This window comes from Dendropsophus ebraccatus, chromosome 3 (genome assembly GCF_027789765.1).
Source record: "Dendropsophus ebraccatus isolate aDenEbr1 chromosome 3, aDenEbr1.pat, whole genome shotgun sequence".
Classification (NCBI taxonomy): domain Eukaryota; kingdom Metazoa; phylum Chordata; class Amphibia; order Anura; family Hylidae; genus Dendropsophus; species Dendropsophus ebraccatus.
The window spans coordinates 50376818-50403719 of record NC_091456.1 but is presented as its reverse complement, the minus strand read 5'-3'; the positions used below and the strand labels follow the sequence as shown (position 1 = coordinate 50403719).

At 42.0% G+C, this 26902-nt stretch overlaps 1 protein-coding gene across 3 annotated transcripts in view; it reads right to left on the bottom strand.

Annotated features, from left to right (window-relative positions):
* Positions 1-1224: 1224 nt before the first annotated feature.
* The window catches only part of LOC138787094 (protein FAM240B-like), a 44549-nt gene continuing 18871 nt past the window's right edge, over positions 1225-26902 (bottom strand). For 2 of the 3 annotated variants that reach the window (XM_069964229.1, XM_069964230.1), the window contains exons 2-3: positions 17075-17217; positions 1225-3053 (exon numbers count right to left, since the gene is read on the bottom strand). In XM_069964229.1, coding sequence (XP_069820330.1) covers positions 2969-3053; positions 17075-17214 — 225 coding nt within the window. In that variant the 5' untranslated portion in view covers positions 17215-17217 and the 3' untranslated portion in view covers positions 1225-2968. Of the gene's footprint in view, positions 3054-17074; positions 17218-23966; positions 24002-26902 lie in introns of those variants that run through there. The other variant, XM_069964231.1, reaches the window with a different exon arrangement.

Below are 26902 nucleotides of genomic sequence, written 5' to 3'. Positions count from 1 at the left end.
TGTAGGCCTAGTGGCATGACATACATACAATATGATTGGTAAACAGGTATAAGACTATGGAGGACAACAGCTTTGTTTTGTCAGTTATAAGTAGGGGGTGATTGAACATAGGAAAATCTTAGGTTTTATAGAACTCGAACCTTGTCGAACCTTCCGCATTTGATTCCTGATGCCTTCCTGGTCCGTGGGGAAGGAGGAGACAGCCTGGGTACCGCCTGGAATTCCGGGATTTAGCCTAGGTAATAGGCTGAATCCCGGAATTCCAGGCGGTACCCGGACTGTCTTCTCCTTCCCCACGGACCAAGAAGGCATCGGGAATTGAATGCGGAACTTTTGAGGTCTATAGAACCCAAGATTTTCCGATGTTCAAACATCCCTAGTTATAAGATAGGACTGCAGTCTGAAAAAGAGAACTGGAATACAACTGAACATTAAATGAAATCTCTGGAATCATTTTACTTTATTACACAGAATTTAATAAGTTCATTGTTCTATAGAACAAACCAAAGGATCTATCACCTGCTTAACAACATGTTTTTCTCTTTTCATTAGGTGACAGTATTTATGTACCATTATTTTCTGCCCATTAAGCTCATTAAATTGTGTGCAATAAATATATTGCTTGCGCTATGTTTTATGTGTTATGGGGGCTGTTGGGTGACCTCGTTGCATGCAAGGCATGCCCTGACTCAGTCGACCTGCAAAATTCCCATTGCTATTCTAGCAGCAAATAATATTCTGTCCCGAGCCTTATTATACATGATTTATGAAGGCAAAAATCAAGGGGGAGATGTAAAAAGCAAAATGCCATGTTTTTTTTTCTGAAACATAACACAGCAACTGTGAGAACTTTGTGTACATGAGCTGAGAATTAAAGCTTTCCATCCGCTACATGGTGCAATAGTAATAAAAGGAGCAGGCTTTTAGGCATATAAATGTGTTATTATCTTCTAACTGCATAAGAGCTTCTTAATAGAACCCCACTTTGGACTCCCACTTCTTAATATTATCAGCTAGATATAGAAGTAACAATTCCTTTGGTAAATGCTTAGGTAAATTTCATTTCATTTTACCTTCTGCCCTTAAATGTATCAAATCTTATATAATAAATCATTTCTTAACCCATCTCCTGAAGTGAAATGAACTTACAAAACAAATAATATACATAAAAATATATAATTCTTACATTTGTTTTATTTAACATACAGAATATTAGTACAACCTTTTTATTTTACCATGGCTGGCATCAGCACCAGAACAATTTGTGCAAGTATCAGGGCCTAGTGGGTATGCGGGTCCTCTGTGGGGATCAGGGTCAATGCTGGCATATATAGGGAAGGATTCTGTCACCCAAGGGTACCAGCAGTCACCCTATTAGATTACATTAGACAGAAGTTGGTTATCAAATGCACAGAGATTTTTTTGTGAACCTAAAGTTTACTTTTTTTTGTTTTTATGGGTGACCACTGCTGTCCTATATTAGACAGAGGTAGCAATGGCAGATTTTTTTTTATACCTTTAAGTCACTGAACTGTACAAAGTTTTTCCTTTAAAAAGATAGACAATATAGAGAACTTAGAGAACATCAAGGTACTGTAACTGATGAAGGTATTCTGTATTAAAGGAATTGTCCAGGATAAATGTCTAATAAGCCATGTTTCTGAGGCTGTGGGGGCCATTACAGAAATGTATACTTACCTGTCCTGCTTCACCACAGCTGCAGATTCCCAGGCTGCCTGCTCTGGGCCGCTGTCAGAGATTCCACATGCACTGACGTGCCATTGAGCATAGCTGAAAGGCCATTTCTTATGGAAATGGGATGGATATTGTCACAAAGCTGACAGCAATGCAGAGCTGAAGTCCAAGGAACCAACAGCTGTGGAGGAAGGGGACAGGTAAGTATACATTACTGTTATGTCCCCCGCAGCCTCGGCAACATGGCTAATTAAGCCATCAAAGTCATAGTATGTGCATTCTAAAAATACATTCACAATAGTGCCCCCATTTCTTGACTGTACCCGGAGGCTTTATTATCACCTTTCACAGGATTTCAACGTTTCTATGTTATTGTGCCAACCCCTAGGTGCCATGGCGTTTTTTTTTTTCTTTTTGCAAAAATGCCAGCGGACAGATGTTAGCCTGAAGTCAATGGAAGTTTATAATATGCCTTACATTTTTTGGAGTAATGTTTTTCTTTCCTTTCTGGCATTTTTAAGGCTCTTTAACAGTTTTTTCCTACACGCAGCATGCTGACGTTTTTTCAGTTGGGTTGTTCTGGTTGTCTCAAAAACGCCATCACTGTGTGTATTATTTTTTTTTTTCTGGCGTCTTTGTCACCTTTTGTGGTCCTGCAGCTAGGTCATGTGATGGCAGAGGAAAAAAAGATCACATAAATATTGCACATAAAGTCAAAAATGCCAGAAAAAAATGGCAGGTTTTTTTTTTTTGGAGGCCTGAAAAATACCACGCAAAAAGGATGAGTGAGGGAACCTTTATGAGTCTTACTTATACGGACGTTCCCAGTCCTTGTTCTCACTCTGTATTTGGGTGAAGACAATCATGAAAGCCTGGCAAATGACGGCTGATGGAATGGATGTACATGTCAGCTGTAATGTTCTTATTGCATGTTTCAAAGTCCTATTTTTTAACATTGACTCTTTTGATACATAAACATGAATAAAAAGTAACATAAAGTACTTAAGTAAAGCATTCTTTCTTTTGAAGCATCTATTTCTAAAATATTTGAGATGTCAAAATCCAGACAATCCATTTAGACTATGATGTTAGAGTGCAAGCAATACATATAGTACATGGTAAATGCATATACAGAATAGTATACTGGCCATTAACTAATCATCCCATGTAATAAGCTACTAAACTGACAGAGTTATAAGGAATATATGATGCACAAACTATTCTGATTTCCACAGTATTTTGAAGAGAATGGAGAATGGGAAGGGTGGAGGTGTCACACATTTGCCCTCCTATTTTGATTCTGGCTTCTTATCATTTCAATCTTTTTCTCCAGTCTTTCAGCCCATTCATTTCGAAGCCTAGAAACAGGAAATAAGAATATATTAGTTTATTGGTAGAGGAACAATAGGTAAAGTTTACCCATTAACCTTTGAATATTATATGATCATGTTTTCCTAACTTGTCCCACCAACAATATTTATCTCCTGTCCATCAGATAGGGCAAAATGTATTATTGCTGTGGTCAGATTACTTGGACCCCTGGTTATCTCTAGAATTAGGGTCCTGAGTTTACCATTTCAATACAGCAGCATGGTAATGGAGCTACCACTGTATTGACTGTCCAATGGACTGCATTGTATTTGGCTACCTCCATCGGTCCCACAGATGGTGCTCCATTTAGACTTACTGTTTTTTGACATCCTGGAAGCACAGACAGTTATATGAAAAGTAACATGTGTCTCCTGACCTAACAGCTATCCAACAGTGTCAACAGTTTGGAAGGGGAATTGTGGTCTAAAGGCCCAATTAAACTAAACAATTATTGGCCTTAGGCTGGGTTCACACTGTGTTTTTACAATCCATTTTTTTCATCCATTCTTTTAAAAAAAATGGATAAAAAAAAAAACTCATTTGTGCATTTGTGTGCATCTGTTTTAATCCGTTTTTCCATTGATTTCCATTATAAAAATAAACGGATCAGAACAGATCTGTTTTTTGTTTTTTTAATGGACTCAAAAATTAGATCGACTACATTTTTGTGTACGTTAAAAAAAAACACAGATCCGTCTTGATATTCTTTTTATAATGGAAGTCAATGGAAAAACAGATCAAAACAGATACACACAAATGCATCAGGTTTTTATATCAATTTTTTGAAAAAAACGGATAAAAACAAAAAATGGATTGCAAAAATGCAGTGTGAACCCAGCCTAACTTGGCCGATTACCGCACGTCCAGGCCAACAATCGTTTCATGTATTAGAACATGTTAAGGCTATGTTCACACTACATAAAAGTATGGATGTTGTTGCCGATGCCGTACTTTGTATGCCTGTGAACATTGCCTACATTTCTATGGGATCCCGTCCGGAGCATATAGTATATACATATAGTATACGCTCCGGCCGGGATCCCATGCGGACCCGCAAATAACTGACATGTCAGTTTTCTGTGGCCGCAATTCAGTGAATAGAGGCCGCAGAAACCCATGTCAGTTCTCACAATGAAGCGAGCGGCTCCGTCTGCTTGCTTTATTGAGTGCTGTGGAAGGTTCTGATGCGGGCGCGCGCTGATGCCCCCGCATCAGAACACTGCAGCCGGAAAGATCATCGAGCCAGTACTGCAGTACCGGCCGGGATGATCTTGGCAGAGACCGGCCGTTCCGTGACACGGCCGTGTCACAGAGCGGCCGGTCTCTTCCGCCGTGTGAACATAGCCTAAAAGGCCACTATCAGCCGACATGCACGTTGAAAGATCCCGATCATGTTTGCCACGGTCTGCTGCTTGTCGTTTTGTGAAATAGCAGCAGACCGCCACTGACTTCAATGGGCAGCCTGAATGATCTAAGGATCACTATCTGTGCATGTAATAGCACAAGCAGCGAGCAGGAAACGAGGTGGAAGTGAGTGCTAAATTGACAGGTCGTGCTTGTTTCCTCCGCTTGTAATATGGCCTTAACCCTGTTCTGGCTGTGATGTAAACATTACTGGACTCCTCCATTCACAGACAGTCTCTGAGCCTTAATCCTAGGTATTAAAAAGAGATGTATAGTATATCTGGTTAATGGTTAAATGAAGCTACTGTATGCCTAAGGAAAGCAAAATACAGAACCTGCAGATCCTTTGACTTCATAGAGTGACTTAGATCCCAATTCTGACAGTGTGCAGGAGCCCTTAGTGCAAGCTGCATAAAGTTTAAGAACACAATACATCCAATATCTGCATAGATGTGTATTAGCATAAACAACAGAATAGGTACTGTACCAGGAATTGCATTAAGGGAACTTGTCAGCAACGTTTTCAAAGTAAAGCTGCTGGAGATGTCATGTAGGCATTTTAATAGCCATTCTATACATGTACATAATATGGTAGTTTGTTTTCATATAATACCCCCAAGATTTTTAGCAGTAAATGTAAATTCTCACATTGAAAGTCATCCCTTACATTTTTTTCATATATGCAAAACAGAAAAATATATGAATATTTCTTGGCTGAAATTGTGAAAAAAAAAAAAACACTGCACATATTAAGCGCTTTTACTTAAACATTGTTCACTATGCCAAAAAATTGATATGCTCTTTTTTTTCTGTAGGTTAATACGATTACGGCGATAGGCAGTTTATATACTTTTTGCGCTGTTTTACTAACGTTAAAAAACATGGTTTGCCATATTCTGATTTCTACAACCTTGAAATTTTTCAGTCTACGGAGATGTATGAAGGCTTTTTTTTTGTGATTTTTTTTTTTCATCTGTAGTTTCTATCAGTATCATACTTTGCTGGATACGACATTTAATTTGCTTTTAATACAATTTTATGTAACAGATGATATCACAAAAAATAAGCAATTTTGTCGTTTGTTATGTATTAGACCGGCCGCTACCAAGTCTCTCTGCCTGGCAAACATCCTCACAGAAAGCTGTGACTAGTCATAGCCCGGCACCTCCCAGAGGACTAGTTCCTGGCTTTCCACGTCCCTTGCATGCCGGAAAAAAAGATGTTTTTCCACCAAGAAAAAAAAAACAACTTTTTTGTTTGCACATTGGTGTTTTTTTCTGGCAGTCACCCCCTCCCACCTACAACAACACCCCCAAATTTTTAACAGAACATGATAAAAGAATCACATGACACGTAATGAATACTAGCTGTTATTTGGTCTCAAAATGATGGTCTTCCTAAAAGACTGCCGTCAAAAATCCACAAAAAAAGACAGTGTGGGAACGTAGCCTGTGTATGCATATGCAGTAGGATTTCACAAGACAAATGTCATTGTCAGGAATTATATTATTCTATTGTCTCGCCTTCCAATTTTTTAAAAAGCCTGTCATAAGAAATCTCCCAATTAGATCTAGGTAGCGCACACTTGAGAATGTGGTCAGGATGCAGTCTTAATTTTGACACTTTTTGCAGTCCGTGGTTAGGAATATTCCTGGATCCTGACACTAATTATACATAAAGCAATAGTTGGGGCATTTTTATTCTTTTTTATTTTATTTTAATGAAAAGTAGATATAACAAGTTTTATAGTAGTGCAAAGGACTTGGTATAGATATGATAGATATAGGTACAATAGCTCATTTGTGTTGTTTTCTTTTTCTACTAACTTTTCTAAAGTTTACGAAGTTGGAAAAGCCATACTGATTTTCCCCATTTAATCTGTTGTCTCAAGCACATTTAATATTAGTGAGGATTTAGATCAGAAAAACAAGGCCTGCTGTGTCTGACATCTACCCAGACAACTTCAAACAAGCTAGTTTGTCTGTCGGTAATTATTTCTGTTTGTTCTATCCTGGCCATAGCAACAACTGGGAATCTATATTTAGCAGAAACCTTTCCATTTGACCAGAATGAAAGAAGACACCTTTTATCTAGTCCTTAATGCGTTGACTAATCATGTAGTTAATTAGGATTATTGCATAGCACATTTGGAGAATGCTAACCCAAAAAATATATTTTCCTTTCAGCTATCACACATCCTTGTTCTATAGCCCTGCATCCCATACATTAACTTTAACAATTTGAGTAGTGTCACTGTTCAGACCTGAATATGAAAAAAAAGAGAGCCTCTGGAGCCTCATTTAAGAGTCTTGAAACACAGGACTAGCCAGATATCCATCCGGGAAGGGCCCAGCCATGGGGTGGCTACTGTAGAGAAACCACAGGGAGCAATGCACCTTGGATTTCACTGCAATGAGCGACTTAACCAGCAGCGTTATCTTTGGCCGGTCTCCTTGAGATCAGTGATCTGTTTCTCTTATGGCTTTACTAGGCATTGCTCCCACCTAGCCAGAATCCTGCTCCACACTGATGAGGGGCAACACCCCGAAACCGCTGTCTGTAGATTGATACCTGGCCTTGGTTTTTCCCTTGTCATTACATTGACTTATAGGGCCACTTAATATGGTGGTTTCCCTACAGGAGCCACCCCTTGGCTGGGTCTTTCCCGGAGGGATATCTGGCTAGTGCTGTGTTTCGACTCTTAAATGAGGCTCCACGGGCTCTCTTTTTTTGCATATTCATGTCTCCCAGTCAGGGGCGGTCTTGGCATTTCTGGGGCCCCAAGCAAAGTTATGTCTGGGCCCCCCCCCCCTCGACACGCATTCCAAAACAATAGACCGCTGTGTGTTGCCCCGAGTAGTATATACCCCTTGTGCGCTACCACCAGTAATATTTACTCCTTGTGTGCTGCCCCCAATAGTATATACCCCTTGTGTCCTGTCCCCAGTAGTATATACTCCTTGTTTGCTTCCCCCAGTAGTATATAGACCCCTGTGTGTTCCCCCAGTTATATATAGCCTCCCCGTGTGCTCCCCCAGAAGTATATAGACCTCCTGTGTGCTGCCCCCAGTTGTATATACCCCCTGTGTGCTCCCCCACTAGTATATAGGCCCCCTGTGTGCTCCCTCAGGGGTATTTAGCCCCCCTGTGTGCTCCCCCACTTGGATATAGACCTCCTGTGTGCTCCCCTACTTGGATATAGACCCCTGTGTGCTCCTCCAGTAGTATATAAACCCCCTGTGTGGTTTCACCAGTAGTATATAGACCCCCTGTGTGCCCCACCAGTACTATATAGACCCTTGTGTGCTGCTACAGTAGTATACAGACCCCTGTGTGCTCCCCCAATTATATATAGACCACCTGTGTGCCTTACAAGTAGTATATAGACCCCCTGTATGTTCCCCCAGTAGTATATAGACCCCCTCTGTGCCCCACCAGTAGTATATAGACCCCTGTGTGCTCCCCCAGTAGTATATAGCCCTCCTGTGTGCTCCCCCACTTGGATATAGACCTCCTGTGTGTTCTCCAAGTTGTATATAGACCCCATTCTGCTGCCCCATGTAGTATATAGACACCCTGTGTGCTGCCCCATGTAGTATATAGACCCCCTGTGTGCTGCCCCCAGTAGTATATAGACCCCTCTGTGAAGCCCCAGTAGTCTATAGCCCCCTGTGTGCTCCCCCTGTTATATAGCCCCCCTGTGTGCTCCCCCCATTTATATAGACCCTCGATGTGCGCTCCCCCAGTTAAACAGACTACTGTGTGCTCCCCCTCCCATATAGTATATAACACAATAAAACAAACACTTATACTCACCTGGGTCCGGGCGTCTCCTCTTCTCTTCACTCTTGTTGCCGCAGGAAGGGTTTTCCCTGCGATCACAAGAGGCCGCACTCCCCTTGTCCTGGCGCCGATGCTCCAGTGATGTCACTGGAGCGCCGGCACCACAAGGACAAAGCTGCCACTTGTGACTGCAGGGAAAACCCTTCCTGCGGCCACAAGAGTGACTGACAGGAAGGGAGCCAATGTCTTCCGCCCTGTCAGTGCTGCTGCATGTAACTATGAGCGCTCATTACAAGTGCTCATAGTTACAGTTCAGATGGCAGCAGCGAGCGGGGAAGCGGCCCTGTCCAGCGGTCTTGAGCACAAGAGCAGGGCGTGGGGGCCCCCCGGATGTTGGGGGCCCCAAGCGATCGCTTGGGGTGCTTGGTGCCAAAGACCGCCACTGCTCCCAGTTAGCAATGCACCTAGGAGTTTACTGCATTGAGCGCTTTAACCAACAGCCTGAAGTGTTATCTTTGGCTGGTCTCCCTGAGGTCAGCGATCTGTTTCTCTTACTGTTCAGACCTGACAGATCAGTATAACAAGCGATAAGATGACTGTGCTGCTGCATGATAGTGTCTGTGTCTGAGATTCAGACGGCCCTATAGGCTTACATTGGAAGGCTGTCTAGGTCACATGACAGAGCTGGGAGTAAATACGCTCGTTCTTCTGATCAGTCATGGTCTGAAAACTCACTCACACACCTCGACATATCAAAAGTTTTTTTTTTTAATGTAAGTGCCTATTTAAAGGGGCATTTCAGACAATTTAGATTGATGGTCTATCCTCAGGATACACAATGAATGCCTGATTGAAGGATTGCTGCCTGGAATCTGGTCTATCTTAGGAAAAGGCAATCAATGTGTAAAACACAGAAAACTCCGGTAAAATCTTAAACTTTGCATATTGCCTCCCCACGGCATAAACAAACAAACAAGACATACTTACCTGTTGCACCTGCTGTACAATCTTCTGCTGATGTCCCACGCTCTACTCAGCTCAGTGATTGGCTGAATGGGAAGTGTGATGCCAGCGGTATCCAGCTGAACAGGAAAACACCCGTGCTGATTGGTTTCCTTTAAGTATGGCTTGTTTTATGCCTGGGGAGGCAGTATGCAGAGTATGTTTGCCACAGCCTTATTCTGGCGGTGTCCTAATTTGGGTATTAACAATGTAGCAATTTTGGTGTTCTGCTCACTGCATTCTGAAAGCCATAGTATTTCTATTTTTCTGTCAACATAGTCATATATTGGCTTGATGGAAGGGAAATGTGTAGATTTTTATTGCACAATTTTTGGAGACATATGATGTTTAGCAACACATTAGATATATAGTACCAAAAGATATGTATGTTGCTATACAAATTGAAGGAGTTATGCAAGTTTACAAAAGCATGGCTGCTTTCTTCCAGAAACAGCACCACTCCTATCCTTTTTTGGTGGGGTGTGGTTCTGCAACTTAGTTCTATTGAAGTGAATGGAGCCTAATTGTAAAACCACACCCAAACTGGATACAAGAGTCATGTGTTTCTGGAAGAAATTGACCTTTTTTCTAAGCCAGGAGTTTTTTTTTTTTACTTAGGATTTTTTTTGTATGTTACTTAAAATTTTTAGATTTTTGTTTTTAATTGCCACTTGATGTGTCCAGCCTTAATTTTTCATTGGGTAATAAATTTTAATTTTTTTTATAAAACCAGTTTGACACAATAGCAAAATATGCTTTTAGCACATTAAAAATGCACATTTACATAACAATCGCTAAGTGAATTTAATGTATTCTAGAGATGAGCAAATCAAATTTCCCAAACCAAGATACGTTCTGAACTTTGTAAAAAAATAGATTTGGAAACTAAACAAATTTTCTTAAGCTTGTTCAAAAGTTCGTACAAATGCAGATTGTACATTACATTATAGCAAAAGGCTGGTTGCAAGGGGCCAACCATAATTCCTTGCAGTCGGGCATATACATTTACACTAGCTAACTAGTGTTTGGGCCAGTTCAGCGCTGATTCCTCACTGAAAATTCAGTGCAGAATCCAAGCAGAATTGGAAAAAATTAATAAATTTGATCAAATGAAAAATAAATTTGCGCGGAATTCCACCAGAGGTAATTCTGGGCGGAACACTTTCCTTGCAGATTCTGCGAGAACACTTTCCATCCAGACCACTTCCCTCGCTGATCCAGCGCTGATTCCTCAGTGTGAACTGGCCCTTAGGGTAATAGTGTAAGGTAGAGGTTAATTGGGGGCTGCATATAGGTGTTGGTGATGTTGATGGATCTTGTTGCTTTCCCCCAGGGACATCTCCCTAATACTGGTGATCACAGGGGCGCTCTTGGTGTTGGTGCAGTAGAAATCAGCCAGCCCGGGTGACCAGGTATTATGGTTATGGTTATTATGGTGACTTTACTTGAACATCAGCTATAATGGGTAAAAGTGTTTTATCTGTGTAGTACCTTCAAACTGGTTACTGGCCAGAGATGGGTAACAGAAATGTCAAGTGCAAATTACTCTATTAAATACAACACATATACCTCATATGCAATATAACCGCAGCATAGGTTAATATTCCCAAATATAGTGCAATAGACAAAAATATCAAAATAAACAAACATAACTTATAAAGTAGGATGGTTTTCTGCCCAATGGGAAACACTCTTAATGTCATTCATAAGGCACTTGTAATTAGTAGAGATGAGAGAATGCGATTCGATTGAGTAGGTATTCGATCGAATATTGCGTTATTCGAAAGTTTTAAATACAATCGAGTAGTGTGTCGAATACGCGGCAAACATTCGAAAGCCCTCCCCTCGCACTTGGCGCTTTTTTAATCCGATCACCATGCAGGGAGGCCGTGGGGGACCCTGGGAGTACACATGCAGCGAGAAAACGGCGTCTACCCTCATTGGATGGCTGAACCACATGACCTCGAATATTTAAGACTTGACTTCCGCCTCTCGACCGCAGATGTGCTTTCAACCTAGTCAGGGAGAGATCTTCGAGCAGGGAGAGATAGGTTTTAATAGAGTTTTGGTTAGGCAGGCTTACTACAGAAAAGTCTTTTTCAGGGCTAATATCCAGCAAAAAAGTAATCTCTGGAGTCTGCATCCAAAGCCCTTCTCAGTGCTAAGAAATAGATGGTATAACAGAAGCAACATCAGCTGTATTCAGTCCAGTACCCTGTGTGTACAAGTGACTTATAGTGTCCCTGGTTTAGCCCACTAAGGGCACATTAACCTTATACCTATTGTGCCAGTTGCCCAGTAAAAGGCAAGTGATACTTATTGTGCCAGTAGCCCAGTAAAAGGCAAGTGATACATATTGTTCCAGTAGCCCACAAAAAGGCACGTCATACATACTGTTCCAGTAAGGTTCGTACAGCATGATGCACGAATAACATGACGCTCAACAGACGCACATTGGAATCATGTATGTATGCTGCACAAGAAATACGAATAAAATGTGTGAACATTGCCGTAAAGCGTTCGCAAATATTTTTCCTTCGCAACTGAGGAGAGTGGCATTAAACTGCGATTTTGGGGTGTTGGGTGCACCTAGGCATGCTCCCCCTAATGTCCCAGTGTCATTCCGGAGGTGTTCGCATCATTTATGGAGGTTTCATGGGGGACTTGGTGACCTCCAAGTGGTCGAATTTTGATTTCCAAGTGCAGAGAATTTTTTTCCCTTAGACTATAATGGGATCGAATATTTGTTGGAATAGTCGACTCTCAGTGCCTCTCGAAAGTCGAACATTTCTCCACTCTCTGATCTTTAGTAGTTAGCGTCCATTAGAGTACCGGATACACCTTTAACTTTTAAGAGTCATTTGACATAGCGTCCATATTAAAGTTTTCCAATAAAAATCTGTAAACAAAAGAGTCTGATTACTGCCATAATGATGATAAAATAACATTAAGGTTCTGGCACTGTAAATCGGTATAAAGTCTTTTGAATTAGAAGGGACTCCATGGCTTGATGAGCTGTTGAGGTGGAACCAGCTGTTGCAGGCATGTTTTATGCTCTATGTCCTGGTGTCAGGCTCAGGCCCTCAGGTGTGTCAACCAGGGCATGACATTGGTGCAGGGGATATTTCTCATATAGATGTTTCACACTACTCTTACTTTGCCAGTGGGCAATGCACCTAGGACTTCACTGCATTGAGCGCTTTCACTAGCAGCCGGCAGTGTTGTCGTTTGGCTGGTCTCCCTGAGATCAGCGATCTGTTTCTCTTATGGCTCTACTAGGCATTGCTCCCCGAAACAGCTGTATGTGGATGGTTACCTGGCCTTGGTATTTACTTGTCATTACATTGACTTATAGGGCCACTTAATATGGTGGTTTTGGTGCTTTCCTTACAGAAGCCACCCCTTTGCTGGGTCGTACCCGGAGGGATATCTGGCTAGTCCTGTGTTTTGAGACTCTTTGATGAGGCTCCACGGGCTCTTCTTTTGCATATTTATTTTTCCCAGGGGGCAGTGCACCTAGGACATCACTTTATTAAGCGCTTTCACTAGCAGCCAGCAGTGTTGTCGTTTGACTGGTCTCCCTGAGTTCAGCAATCTGTTTCTCTTACTTTGTAGGCAAAGATGACTGCCACAGCCCACTATCCACATGGCCCCTGCATATGGATGTACTCCACCTCATCACTGTGTTCCAGGTTATGCAGATACTCCAATAGTCCCTTTTTACTGAGCTCCCGTTTACAACCATGTAGGATGTCCCTCAGAAAGCCATAACCTTTTACCTAGTCATACTCCTGTAAAGTTGCCTTCCTTTTCATAGGACATGTGACAACCAGGTGCAGATGTTCAACACGTCCCCTGAAGAATAACTTCTGTTGTTTCCTGTTCTGGAACCATCCCCCATGAGACAGAGGTGGACTGGGGGGAAATGATTCTGGAGCAGTTGCGGGTCGGCCTCTTAGAATTCTTTCAGGGGGCTCAAGACACCATATGGCCTCAGTGTGACTGCTGCACACCCTGGATAAGATAAATGGCTATAATGGGACTGCTGCATGCTGAGAAAAGCTGGACAGCCCTTAGTGGGACTGCTGCATGCTCAGGAAAACTGGGCCAGCCTCAGTGGGACTGCTGCATGCTCAGGAAAGCTGTAAGGCTTAGTGGGACCACTGCATGCTCAGGAAAGCTGTAAGGCCTTAGTGGGACCACTGCATGCTCAGGAATGCTGTAAGGCCTCAATGGGATGGCTGCACCCTGGTTCCATGGTGCATCACTTACATTAGTGTGTGTGCTCCATGTCAACTCCCATTATCATGATGGTGGGTTGTGTGGAACTGCCTCCACATCCCATATGGACTTAATAGCCTTCCACTAGCTAGTTGGTGGTAGAAAAGGCCATGGTGGGTTATCCTCCTCCTCCTCAGTAGAGATGATCGAACCTCGGGATTTTGCGAGTTTGATCGAACTCGAACATTCTCGAACATGCAGCATTTGATCCCCGGCGCCTTCCCGGTCCGTGTGGAAGGAGGAGACAGCCCGAGTACCACCTGGAATTCTGGGCGGAAACAAATGCTGCAGGTTCGGGAACGTTTGGATTTTGCAGGTTCGATTGAACTCAGAGTTTCAATGATCTCTACTCTACAGACCACCCCATAAGGATCACCTCTCTTACGAGCACCAGTACCACGCTGCCAACATGCTACCATTCTTTCCTCTACTCATCTCTAGTGTATATATTTAGTGACTCAGTAAAACAAAATCATGTTGTTGAGAAAAAAATGGTAACCTCACACCATACATCTCAGAATGAGTTTAGCAATGGGTCTTCCCCCCTCTGATTAGCTGACTAGCGACAGTCAAAACAGATAGAAGACTGGAGCAGTAAGTATACTTTGCCCACTTCTCCACCCCATTGCTGTTTAAAGTGTACCTGTGACAATTGGCCATTCCAGATTAGCGGCAAGATCCTCTACTAATCCAGAAGGTCATGTCTCCATGGATACGGAGATGCAGTCAAACGACAATTGTTTCATTTCGTTTCCATAACTATGGAGACCCGACCTTCCAGATTAGTAGAGGACCTCACCTCTGATCCAGAAACGCTGCTTATTCTTTTAACAGTAGTGCTAGGCACTCTTGAGTAGCCCTATACTCGAGTGAATACTATACTCGATAGAGTCTCATCTCTAGTCTACACCTCAGTTACATACTGTATTGATGGCTTTGTGTCATATCCATTGCATTGGTATACAGGGTATAAACTATGGAAATTGTGTCACTGTTCAAATATTTCTGGACCCACTGTAGAATATAAAAGTTACTGTAGCTTGAGAGGTTTCTTTTTCCTCTAGGGGAAGTACTGATCTCACTTCAGCTTAAGTGTCTTTGATCATTTGTTCTCAGAGTTCCATGGTTAGGATGATACACAAGGGTATAATAACTATCCAGTGATCTCACTGGGTCTTTTGTCTCATTAATGTTATCTGTGGAATATCATATCCCACTTCAAAATAAGGCTTAGCGGGATGAGATTCAATTTGCATCCTGATATTCATAGAATGTGTTAAGCAGGGTCTGTGGTTTATCCTAATTACCATGACTGTAATGTTTATTTTAAGCATCCAGTCCTCTCTTAAATATTTCACACATTACACTACACCAGTAGCTACTACTGCGAAAAGAGAGAGATGGGTTTACATTAATGGAACCTGCCCGCAGAATAGTAAAGGGGTATTCTTATCTTAGCTTTTTATCTTTTATGCATTGGGACCCCCCAAACAATCCCAAGAACAGGGACACAATCGCCCTTCAATAAAAGGAACAATCAGCGTGCCTTTGCGGCCATTGCAGCTTGTGCGCTATTCAATCCATTCTCTATGGGACTGCCGGACCCAACTGAAAAATTACAAATAATTTCACTCGCTAAGTTCCCCAATGGTGAGGCAAATCAATATAAGTATTTACAGGAAAATCAGCTTTGAGTCTATAAGATATAAAATCAACCCTTTTTACACTGATTGTGTACTTCTTAGGGCAAATCCACAAATTTCACCTCATCTCATCATAGCACTGGAGAATATATAGTACTATGAAACAGTTTGAGGCCTGTTGTTTGACTTTGGCAGGGAGGTTGTGCCAAACATCTTGAAGAACTAACCACACATCTTCTGTAGTAGTAGGCTGCTCGGGTCCATTATTCTCTTCGGGTAATCCCGGATAGACTCAATACTGTTGAGATCTGGGCTCTGGGTGGCCATATCATCACTTCTCTGACTCTTTGTTTGTCTTTACTCTGCAGATAATTCTTAATGGCATTGACTGTACATTTCGGGTCATTGTGCTGTAAATTTCCGGTCATTGTGCTGTATATTGTGGGGTGTTGTGCTGCTGCCGAATAAGCATTTAGAACCAATCAGACGCCTCCCTGATGAGAGGCATCTTACTTTGCAGCATTTTTCCACACCTGACTAAAACTTTTTCCTTAGTACTGTATATTTTTTAAAAGGTTAGATATCAGGTATTCTTGCAATTGAATGTATGTGCTACATCCTGTAGACATTTTACGGTTTTATGGTAATGTTAATAACATTATCATTTTACATCGGATCACCTAAATTGCATTTTAAGGCTTTGTTCCCACAACTGGATTATAATGGGAAAGAAGGTTGATAAGGCCACAAATAATATACATGATCACTATTTGCGGTTGTCATTATCAATAGACGGATGCCTTTCCCAACTTAATGATGGCGCATTGCTGCAATAGGAGCATTGCCTGAACGGGATTCAGAGAATATGGCTGTTTAAGATTTTGATAGCTTAAGGCTGCATTCACACGTCAATAGATTTTGTGGACCTACGGACGGTTAATACCTGTCATGGATTGTTTCCCCGATAGAGCTGCATGGCTCTTGGCAAATCAAAGAGTTTCCCCGCTGCCGGCATGATGTTGATTCATCATGTCAGATGGAGAAACAATCTATGACAGGTATTCACCATCTAAGAATTAGAAGATATTAGTAAACTCCCCATTCTGGGCTTCATCTTCTAACAACGCATCAATTTTAAGCCGTTATGCTGTCAGTTGTGTCTGTTCTTTTCCGTCAAATTTATTAATGTGGTTCATGCCCTTGGTAAATATGGAAGGTTTTTCACAGGACAAAACTAAGGTCCCTATTGGACAGCACGATTATTGTGCTAAAAAAATCGTTAAATCATTCAAATTTAAATGATAATCGTTCTGTGTAATTGCAGGCAACGATTGAAAAATCGTTCGTATGTCGTTGATCGTTGATTTAGATCTGAACCTAAAATTATCATTAATCGTTCACTAAACATGCGCTGTAATTCCACATTCGTTCACTCAAGTTCCGCATTTTTTCACTAATCGTTCAGTGTAATTGTACATTGTTCATAGTTTTTCTGGGATCAGATAGAATAAGCTACCATAGTAACAATTGCAATAACGATCGTAGTAACGTAATCTCATTTGAGATCGTTTTTCATTAGTTGTAAATGGTTAAAAATTGCTCCGTGTAATAGGACCCTAAAATCTGACCATCCCGCTACACAAAAAGTGGCTGGTTTTTTGAATAGAAAATGATGGTTTACTTCATAAATTTGTTGGTTGTTTCAGGTTTAATGGACACAACCATGACACACCCACTTGAAAGTTTTTTTGAAAAAAAAAATGACGTTTTTAGAAAAATTGTGTTGCACACTTTAAGTAAATACTGTATGTCGGAACACTAGATCAACAGGGAAAAACTCGACAATTTGCTGCCGGGAACACGTCAGTATGCAAGTCCCATTATGTCCAATTTACCTTTTTAGCGCACTCCTTTGTTGTCTAGCTGCTTCCATTTGTCGCTCTTCATTTTGTTTCTGAATTCGCTGTTCCCAAGCATTTTTAAGTTCACAAGTTTCCAAAGCAAAAATTTCTACACGTATATACTGGTTGTTCATATTCTGTGAAGACATAAGTGTACAACATTCTTGTTATGTTTTTTAATATATATATATATATATATATATATATATATATATATATATATCCACAATATCTATCTATATCTATGTACAGTCATATATTTTAAAGTCTTTGCCCTTCAGCTGTGAATAACAAGTTACATAATCTAGCCAAAAAACAAGAAATGTTTTATTTTTCTGGTTCCTCTGAGCAACCTGGAATTATTTTATCTCACGCAACAGAAGGCAGAAGACTGGCATTATCTCCGTACAATTTCAGCTTAGTTTGTTTGAGAAGTCTTGCATCATTACTTGCACAGGTGGTTTCTTACAAACTCCACCTGCTTTCTGAATTATACACTGAATTATACACTCTTAAGAAAATCTACTGTTTTGCATATAAATGTGTTTGCTCTCAGTACAGAAAGAGAAGATGGGTAAAAAGAAATTAACATGCTTTTTGTTTGCATTTTGTCTTTTTATATAGTGTTGTCCGAAAAAAGTCATAGGATTCTCAATGTCATAATTTTCTGTTAGGTTTCTTGCATCGATGATATAACTTATATTAGATAAGTATAGTATACAATATATAGGTATACATATTAAAGGACAACTCCCACAAAAAATTTTTTTGGCTTATTTAACAAACATTACAAAGTTATATAACTTTGTAATGTGGTTAAATACCCGGTCTGGCCCCCTTCCCCCACTTTCCGACCCCCGACCCCCCCCCCCCCCCCCGGAAGTTAAAGAATGTATACATTACCTATTACGGTCGTCACGGTCCTCTTCTCCCGGGCAGGATCTGGTGACGACGATGTCAGAGCCAGGGGGCGGTCCGGGTCTTCTTCCTCCTCGGCGTCTTCATTGAAAGTGAATGGGAGAGAAAAGGCTGCTGGTGCACATGCGCATCACATGGCTTCCAGCTTGCTCAGCCCTGATTGGCACTGGCAGCCTTTTCTCTCCCATGGACCTGGAAGTAAGAAACATCGCTGGACGGCGGACGCAGGTGACGGTGAGGCGGACGGCGGGCGAATGGAGTGGCGATCGTCACAGTGGGATGGTGAGTATAGTGTCTGTGTGTTTGTGTTTTTTTTTGGGGGGGGGGGTCCCGCCGGAGTTGTCCTTTAACTATTAAGCATCATAGAGCATACCTGGTAAAATTTTAAGTTAAAGAGAATCTGTCAGGTCATTTATGCTAACCCAGCTAAAGTGTCAAAATTCAAAAACCAGGGGATGGTGCCCCTACAGTGCAGTGCCAATCCTTACAATCTCCTATATATCAATCCTGTAATGACGCAGAAATTGATAGGTACAGGAAAGTGGCTGATCATGAGTGGCACTGCTGCAGGGACAGTGGGACAAGTAAGTATTACTTGATTTATATGTTCTCAACACCCCTCGCCCTTCCTGGTTTTTAAAGGTCTCCCTGAGATCAGTGATACGTATTAGTTGCTCCCACCTAGTCAAAAGCCTACTCCACACTGATGAGGGGCAACATCCAGAAACAGCTGTCTAAGGATGGATATATGGTTTTGGTATTTCCCTGGTCATATCATCAGACTCGTATTTGAATTGGATAGTGACTGAAGGAGCCACTTAATATGATTATTTTGGTGGTGTCTTTACAGGAGCCATCCCTTTGCTAGGTCCTTCCCTGGAGGGATGTCTGGCTAGTCCCATGTTTTGAGACTCATTACTGAGGCTTTGTGAACTTTTTGCATATTCATATTTTCCTGGGGGCAATGTTGAGCACTTTAATCAGCAGTCGACAGTGTCTTCTTTGGCTGCTCTCCCTGAGATCAGTGATCTGCTTACCATATTGGCTGTTCATTAAAGAGACGATCAGTGAGACAAAAAAGGTGGCGATGATGTGCAATACCAAACAGGAACAGTGGCATTTCTGTTAGAAAAGTGACCCTTATCTTCTGTATTGGCCATGTAGGTGGCAATACAGGTGGTTACGGAGCCAATGAGCAGGAGAAGTCATTGAAGGGGATGCAGTGCTACATCTGTGCTGTGGCTCCTCCATTCACATAAGTAATGGGGGTTTCATAGGTTGGACCCCTGTAATCATAATATGATGGAATAGCCTAGCAATATGTCACCAGTTTATGAGATCAGAATAACACTTTGCAGCAGAAAGCTAAGGCTTTTGTTAATGATGGAGATACCCCTTTAATACTATCTAATAGGGTTTAAAGAATAGTAAATAATACAACCTTTTAACATGTTTTCCAGACATAAAAAGCTCACACCAGGTTTTGGTCTACAGATTGTGAGTTAGTACTGGGTAAAGTTGGAGGGTGGCGGAGAATTTCAATGTCCAGCTGGCCACCTGATCACCTGTGCCCCATAGACTGTAATAGATTGCTTAAGTCAGATCAGGTGGCCTGCCGGGATGTGACACATACTTTACCAGCTATAATTCACATTTGCAGTGGGGAATAAGACGGAGACCAGATGTGATCTAGACGGAGACCAGATGAAAGCTTTTGACATAAATACATACTAAGGTTGAAAAAAAAAAGACTCATTTCCACCAAGTTCAACAAAGTAGGGAATGGATGAAGGGAAGGAGGTGGATGGGTAAATTCTACATACTATACATACACATTTATTTTATTTTGGTCCAAGAACTTTTCTAAGCCTGTTGTGAAGCCCTACACTGTGACCAGCTCCTAGGATAGACTGTTCCACAGATTGACCCGACTGGGTCACGGAACGGGTGGTCTCTGAGAAGATCATCCCGGCCAGTACTGCAGTACCGGCTGGATGATCTTTGCAGCCGCAGAGTTGAGAGTTGAGCTCATCCGTGCCCCCGCATCAGAACTCCCCACAGCACACTATGGAGTTAGCGGCCGGAGCCGCTCGCTCCATAGTGTGCACTGACAGCGTTTACATTGAATAGCGGCCGCAGAAAACTGACATGTCAGTTTCTTGTGGCACCGCAAGGGATCCCCACTGGAGTGAATACTATGGGCGACATGTATCACGAGGCGGTTTGTGTATTTTCGGCGGAAAGTGACGATTTGCGTATTATTTTATTCGCAAATGGGCGTTTTGTGAATAAAATATTCGCAAATCGCCACTTTCCGCTGCGTACGCAGGGGGGGGGGGACAGGGAGGAGGAGGAACGAGGTGCGCGGACTCATAGTCCGCGCGATTCATCATTTTTTAAACTGAAAGATACGCCAAAAACCTACTCCACCTTTCAGGTGGCGTAGGTTTCCGGCTGTGCGCACTGACGCGCACAGGATTTATGTAGAGGCAGTCCGCCTCTACATACTGTAAATCTCCGTAGCGCCAGAGATGCGGGGACATTTATAAGTCCGGCGTAAAAAACGTCGGACTTAATAAATGTCCCCCTATGTGTATACACTCCGGCTGGGATCCCATAGACGGCAATGTAAAGTATATAGCCTTAGGGGGATTTTACCTGGAACATCTTTTTACCATATTTTTTATACAGCCATTATTCATATTTCCCCTTAAACGTCTCAAGACTAAACAAATTTTATTCTTTTAATCCTTCCTCATAACTAAGATGCACCTTATTAGTTTAGTTGCCTGTCTTTGCCCTATTTCCAGTTTCAAGATATCCCTTCTATGAGCCACTGCCTAGAACTGAACAGCGTACTTCAGATGAGGCCGCACAAGTCTTTATAAAGCGATATCATGTCCTTGTCCTGAGAGTCCATGTCTGTTTTAATGCATAACAATATCCTGCTGGCCTTAGAAGCAGCTGATTGACATTGCGTGCCGTTCTGTTGTCTATTGTCTATGAGTACACCCAAGTCCTTCTCTTACAGTGTAACTCCCCCTAGGACGTATGTTGCATGTGGGTATACATTACTTTTCATTAATCCACACTGAGCTTCATTGCCAAGTGGATGCCAAAAACACTCAGTGTGACCAAATCTGCCACATATGCACATCTTTCATAGACTGTACTGTACTACAAAGTTTGGTGTAATCTAAAAAGATAAATAGATTGCTGTTATTTCAATTCTCTATATCATTAATAAAAAAAATTAAACAGAAGGGGGGCCCGGTCCTGAACCTTAGGGCACACTATTTTTGACCAGGGACCATTTAAAGTAGGAATAAGTACCCCTCTCTAAACAATATTTCTGAAATGCTGAAAATATTGATGCATTACTTACATCATTCTATTCAGCCATTTTTCTAATATGCAGGAGAATGGGATTCCTGTCAAACCACTCCCCCGCCCTCCAGCTACTGATTAACAGTTGACGGCCTATACACAGCATGGGTATATAACTGCCAATCAGAAGCTGGTGGGTGGAATTTGCTGGAGCTCATGAATGCCCAGGACCACTGAGCAAATTATGGAGAGGACTAGTTATTGTTCATGCTATTTAGGAGTATATCTCTGAATCAGTTGCACAGACAATGTACTGTAAGTGATACATCCTTCTGTTCAGCCTCTCTGTCACTAGTTTATGTTACATAAACCTTCTGACAGTCTCTTTAAGCCAGTTTTCAATCCATTTACAAACTACAAACTGGCAGCACGGTGGCTCAGTGGTTTGCACTGTAGCCTTGCAGCGCTTGAGTCCTGGTATCAAATTCCACCAAGGGCAACATCTGCAAAGAGTTTGTATGTTCTCTCCGTGATTGTGTGGGTTTCCTCTAGGTACACTGGTTTCTTCCCTTACCCCCCCCCCCAAAAAAAAACAAACAAACAAAAAAAACCAACAACATACAGAGGTGAAGTGCTGCGGAATCTGTGTCCGCTATACCAAAAAAAAAAAAAAAAAAAAGATTTCTAAACTTATAGGGGGAGATTTATCAAAGGGTGTAAAATTTAGACTGGTGCAAACTGCCCACAGCAACCAATCACAGCTCAGCTCTCAGCTCTGTTTAGGGTAAAGAGGAGCTGTGATTGGTTGCTGTGGGCAGTTTGCACCAGTCTAAATTTTACACCCTTTAATAAATCTCCCCCCTAGACCCTAATGTACCCATCAGATGTCTATGAGAGACTTGTCTGGAAAACATGTCAAAAGTCGATAAGACTGCCTCATGTATAAACAGTATGTATAAACAGTATTGCAGTTGTATTGCATTTCCACAATGATCCTACAACACAAGAAAAAAACGAAATGTGAATTACATCCGTGAAGCATAGAAATTCTTGCTCTGTCATTGTAGTTTATCAAAATGCGACACATTCTAACGCACTTCAAAACAGCGCTCGATTTGGCAGCATATCTTATTGATCAAAGTGCAGGAATATAAGAAGGCTTTTTAGCATGAACATATTTAGAAGAATAATTTTCCAAATTAAGCATTTTACATGTTGTTTAAACATATGTAGAATATGGAAATTTCAAAGTGAAGCTCTACTGTTTGCTTAAGCAAGATACCTTTCTAGTTGAGCTTTATACTTGATGGGAATATGTTTATCGCTGTCATTAGCTGTTCTAAGCATAGAAAAAGTTTCATTTTGAGAAAGTGGGACAACAAAGAGAAAAAAAGTTACAAAATGCAGATCACACCTTGGTAACACTTTACATTACTGTAACAGTACTCCGCAGGTGTATATGGACATTGCCATTGATTACTGTAACAGTACTCCGCAGGTGTATATAGACATCACTCTTCATTTAAATCAACACTGCACAGTATTTTAGATTATTTCTTTTAATTCTTAAACGACCATTATTAGACATGAGCAAGTAGTGAAATATTCAAATTTTCGAATATCGAGTTGAGTAGACACCAATACTCCACTACTCGATCGAATATCAAAACCCAATAAAGTCTATGGGAGAAAAATGCTTGACACTTGGAAATCAAAATTCAACCACTTGAATGGTCCCCAAGTCCACAATGACACCTCAAGAAATGATGCCAACACCTCTGGAGTGCAACTGGGACAGCAGGGGAAGCATGTCTGGGTGCATCTAACATGCCAAAGTCGCAGTATTACGCCACTATCACAGCCTCTCAACAATAAACTCTAAACCCAATATAACCTCTTTGTAAAGTGGAGAAAATACATGAAAACCTTCTGTCCTTCACAGTAGTATGGACAGAAAGTCTTATTTTAAGTCAAAGAAATATTTTCATGCACCCTTTTAAATCACGTTGCCTATGACAACCACAGATGGCATAAGCAAGGGGGAAATCAAACAGCACCCACCGCTAACTGTCATTGTGTGTGTGTGATGCGGTCAGACACGTCCTCTTTAAATTTTCAAAGTCATTGGCCACTGTGGATGTGGATCTCATGGCACACAGGAGTATACAGCCATATACCCTCTCTATGACATATTAGAATGCCCTACAGCACACAACAGGCGATCAACTTTATTATGTAGTACACAGCACGCAGAACAGTAGTACTACGCTCATATTTTTTGCCTTGGCACACAAGGAGTATACAGCCGTATACCCTCTCTAAGACATATTAGAATGCCCTACAGCAGGCAACAGGCATTAAACGTTATGTGGTGCACAACACACAGAACAGTAGTGCCACGCTTAGATTTTTTGCCTTGGCACACAAACAGTATACAGCTGTATACCCTATACAGACAGATACACTGCAGCCTCTTCCTCACAGTGAATACACTCCAGCTGCCTGTCTGAAGACACCTATGTGACCTATGTGCTGCTAGCCGGTATAATAGCTGTATATCTTTAGATAAATGTGTTCCTTCTATAGCTTTAGCCCTAACAAGGGCTTTTAGGGTTCTCTCCTGCCTAAAATCAACTAATACCTGACTGTGCCTGCTACACACTGTCTCCCTGTCTAGCTCCAAGTCCCATCTGAAAATGAATCTCAAATTCACTTTTCGATTACAGTGAAGGTCACATGGTTTAGCCAGCCAATGAATTTACATGCTTTTTTCACTTCCTGTGTGCTCCTAATGCTCCTAGTCCTGTCCCAACCCCTCCTGCATAGTTATTAATAAAAAAATAAAAAAAAACGCCAGGGAAGGTGGGAGGAGAATCACATTTTTAGTTGGGTTTTGATCGAATACTCGATCGAAATCAAGTATTTCGAATAGTTTACTATACCTACTTGATCGAGTAGTACTCGCTCATCTCTAGTCATTATGATTAAAAACATACATATGACAATTCATATAGATCCTAATCATGTGGTGACAAACCTATGGCATGCCATCAATTGCTCGCTAATGAGAATCTAGGACAGCTGTCCCTCATCCCCGGGTGAGAGAGTTCTTCTTTCAGATGTATGTGCATTAGTACATACACCAGAAACCAGAAAGCCGTCAGTGTAGGCCGCAGGTCCACTGGATTGCAGCTTACACTGACAGAAGGTTTAAGGGGTTATCCACCATAGAGCTAAACAATGAAATAATCCCAAACCTAGCTGGTCTTACTCCTCCTGAGTATTTTGACAGAAGCCAGCACCATCGGGGAAGGGGGTTGGTGTGGGCAGTGGTGGCAGCTCCTGACACAGAGATAACACGCTCTGGAGCCATGTCATCTCTGAATACCAGTGAGTGGGAGAGAGCCGTCTACTTTGTTGGTCCCAGGAGGGGGTTGGCAGTGTTTGGTGAGCAGGAGGGAGCTTCAGCGGGCATCTCCTCTCAGAGGGGGGGCAGGGGCGACCAGGGGAGAAGCTGGAGTGGGTATCTGCCCACAGAATGGGGGGAAGGGGGAGCATTGAGGTGAGCAGGGTATCTGCCCATGGAGGGAGGGGCTGGGGTAAGTGGGAGCCTGAGCGGGCGCTGTTTAGGGGGGGGGGGGGTGCACAGTGGTGCAGACCTGACAGGTGGTGCCAGCTCCTGACACAGAGATGAGGGGAAGGATGAATGGTGGGCGTGTAGCTGGAGCACAGAGATGATGCAGATGAGGTCTCCTGGGGGCTAATTTACCAAGTCAATAGGCAGCTAACTCAGCCCCTAGAGAGAAGATCATATGTTTAGCAACTACGAAGGGAGGGGGGTAAGAGGGAGCAGCATTGTCGGAGTGGACCCAGGGTAGAAGGTTTTAGACGCCCAGAGCTAGTAAGTATGAGATTAAAACAGGGAAAGGAAGCAAGATAGGTTATACATGTATATTAGTCATAGGGTGGTATTGGGAAAGGGGATTGTTTAGAATATTATTTTTGCTAGCTGGACAACCCCTTTAAGACCTCTGCCCCAACGCAGATGGGATGAAATCATTCATTAGCTCCTGAACTGCAGGGGAAGAAGGAGTTCCTTCGGCTGTTCTTTGTGGAGTGTAGCTATGTATGTTTTCCACCACGTACCTAAATGGTCATACTTTGCCGTGCCTGGAGCCATGTAGTACACAGCATGCACTATGCAGTACAAGCTTACTCCTCGTGATAAGTCCAGGTACTAGTTAGAAATCGCATACTCTAAAAACATTAGCCAGTGACTTATATTACTGAAAAATGTTAAAGGGGTGTTGCGGTGCTCAGCAATGAATCAGCATTTCAAAGCTATTCCGAAGTTATATAACTTTGAAGTTGCTTTGTTTCACTCATGTTGCCTCTAACACCTGCTCTATGCCTGTTTTAGTTGCCGCCGTTGCCATATATCTACCTTTGTATTGACAGTCGACCCCTCTGATCTCCGTCCCACCGCCATTTTGTTTCAAGGCATCATCTAATTTATGCAGGCTGGGTAGGCGTACTTTCCTCATTACCACCTACATCTTCTGGCCGCCTATCATTTGCTGATGTCGCTCACACCCTCAGAGAGGCTGGCTGCAACTTGGAGCACGCACTGATCTACACTGGTGCAAAAGCAAGAAGTGTAGATAAACCTGATATTGGTAATGGAGGTCTCGGGGGTACAGGAATGGTGGTATTCTGGGCTGACGGTTACATATATAGAATGCTGAGAACATGCAGTCATTTTTTTTTATTTTTTTATTTTTTCTTCTAGCACTGGAGTACTCCTTTAATAGCAAATTTTGTCTCTCCTCTCCTGCAAAATTTTCTTATTACACCAGGCATATATAACAACAAATGGACCTAAGACAAATGTGTATACCTTGCCCACCTAAACAAAACTCCAAGTCTGATGCTTATGCGGCATTGACAAACTTGGCTTTTTATCTCATGCATAACTTACATGAGTGCTGTGAATCCATTATAATACTCTCTCTCTCTCTCTCTCTCTCTCTCTCTCTCTCTCTCTCTCTCTCTCTCTACAGATATGTACAAATTATTGATAGGTTTCAGTATTGAGTACAATTCCAGAAATGTGGTACAGTTCATGCTAATAATAATAAAAATAATAATAATATGAAAAACAATAGTGGGCATAAGTAGTTAGAATGATTTTTTTATACCCTTGCTTCCCGAGCGCCCTACGTAGCGATCTGACAGCGGTCTTTTACTTGGAAATCTTCGCCTAGCCCCGGACACCCCACAGAACCTTTTGGATTGGCACAAAGATAGGAAAATGAAGAAATCACCACTATGCACGGGACCGCATGTAATACTACGGGCGTAAGTTACAGCATTTTCGTCCTCATACAATGGTCTGGTTCATTTTTTTTACGGCGCTGCGTACGATCCTCGTGTAAGTTCTTACATAGTGTGAACTGTGCCGCCATTGTAAGCAAACTACGTAAGTCTCCGGCCGCTTATTCACGGAACGCGCTACGTTGGAGACTTACGTAGTGTGAACATAGCCATTATTGCAGTATCCATGTTTTCCAGGCAGAC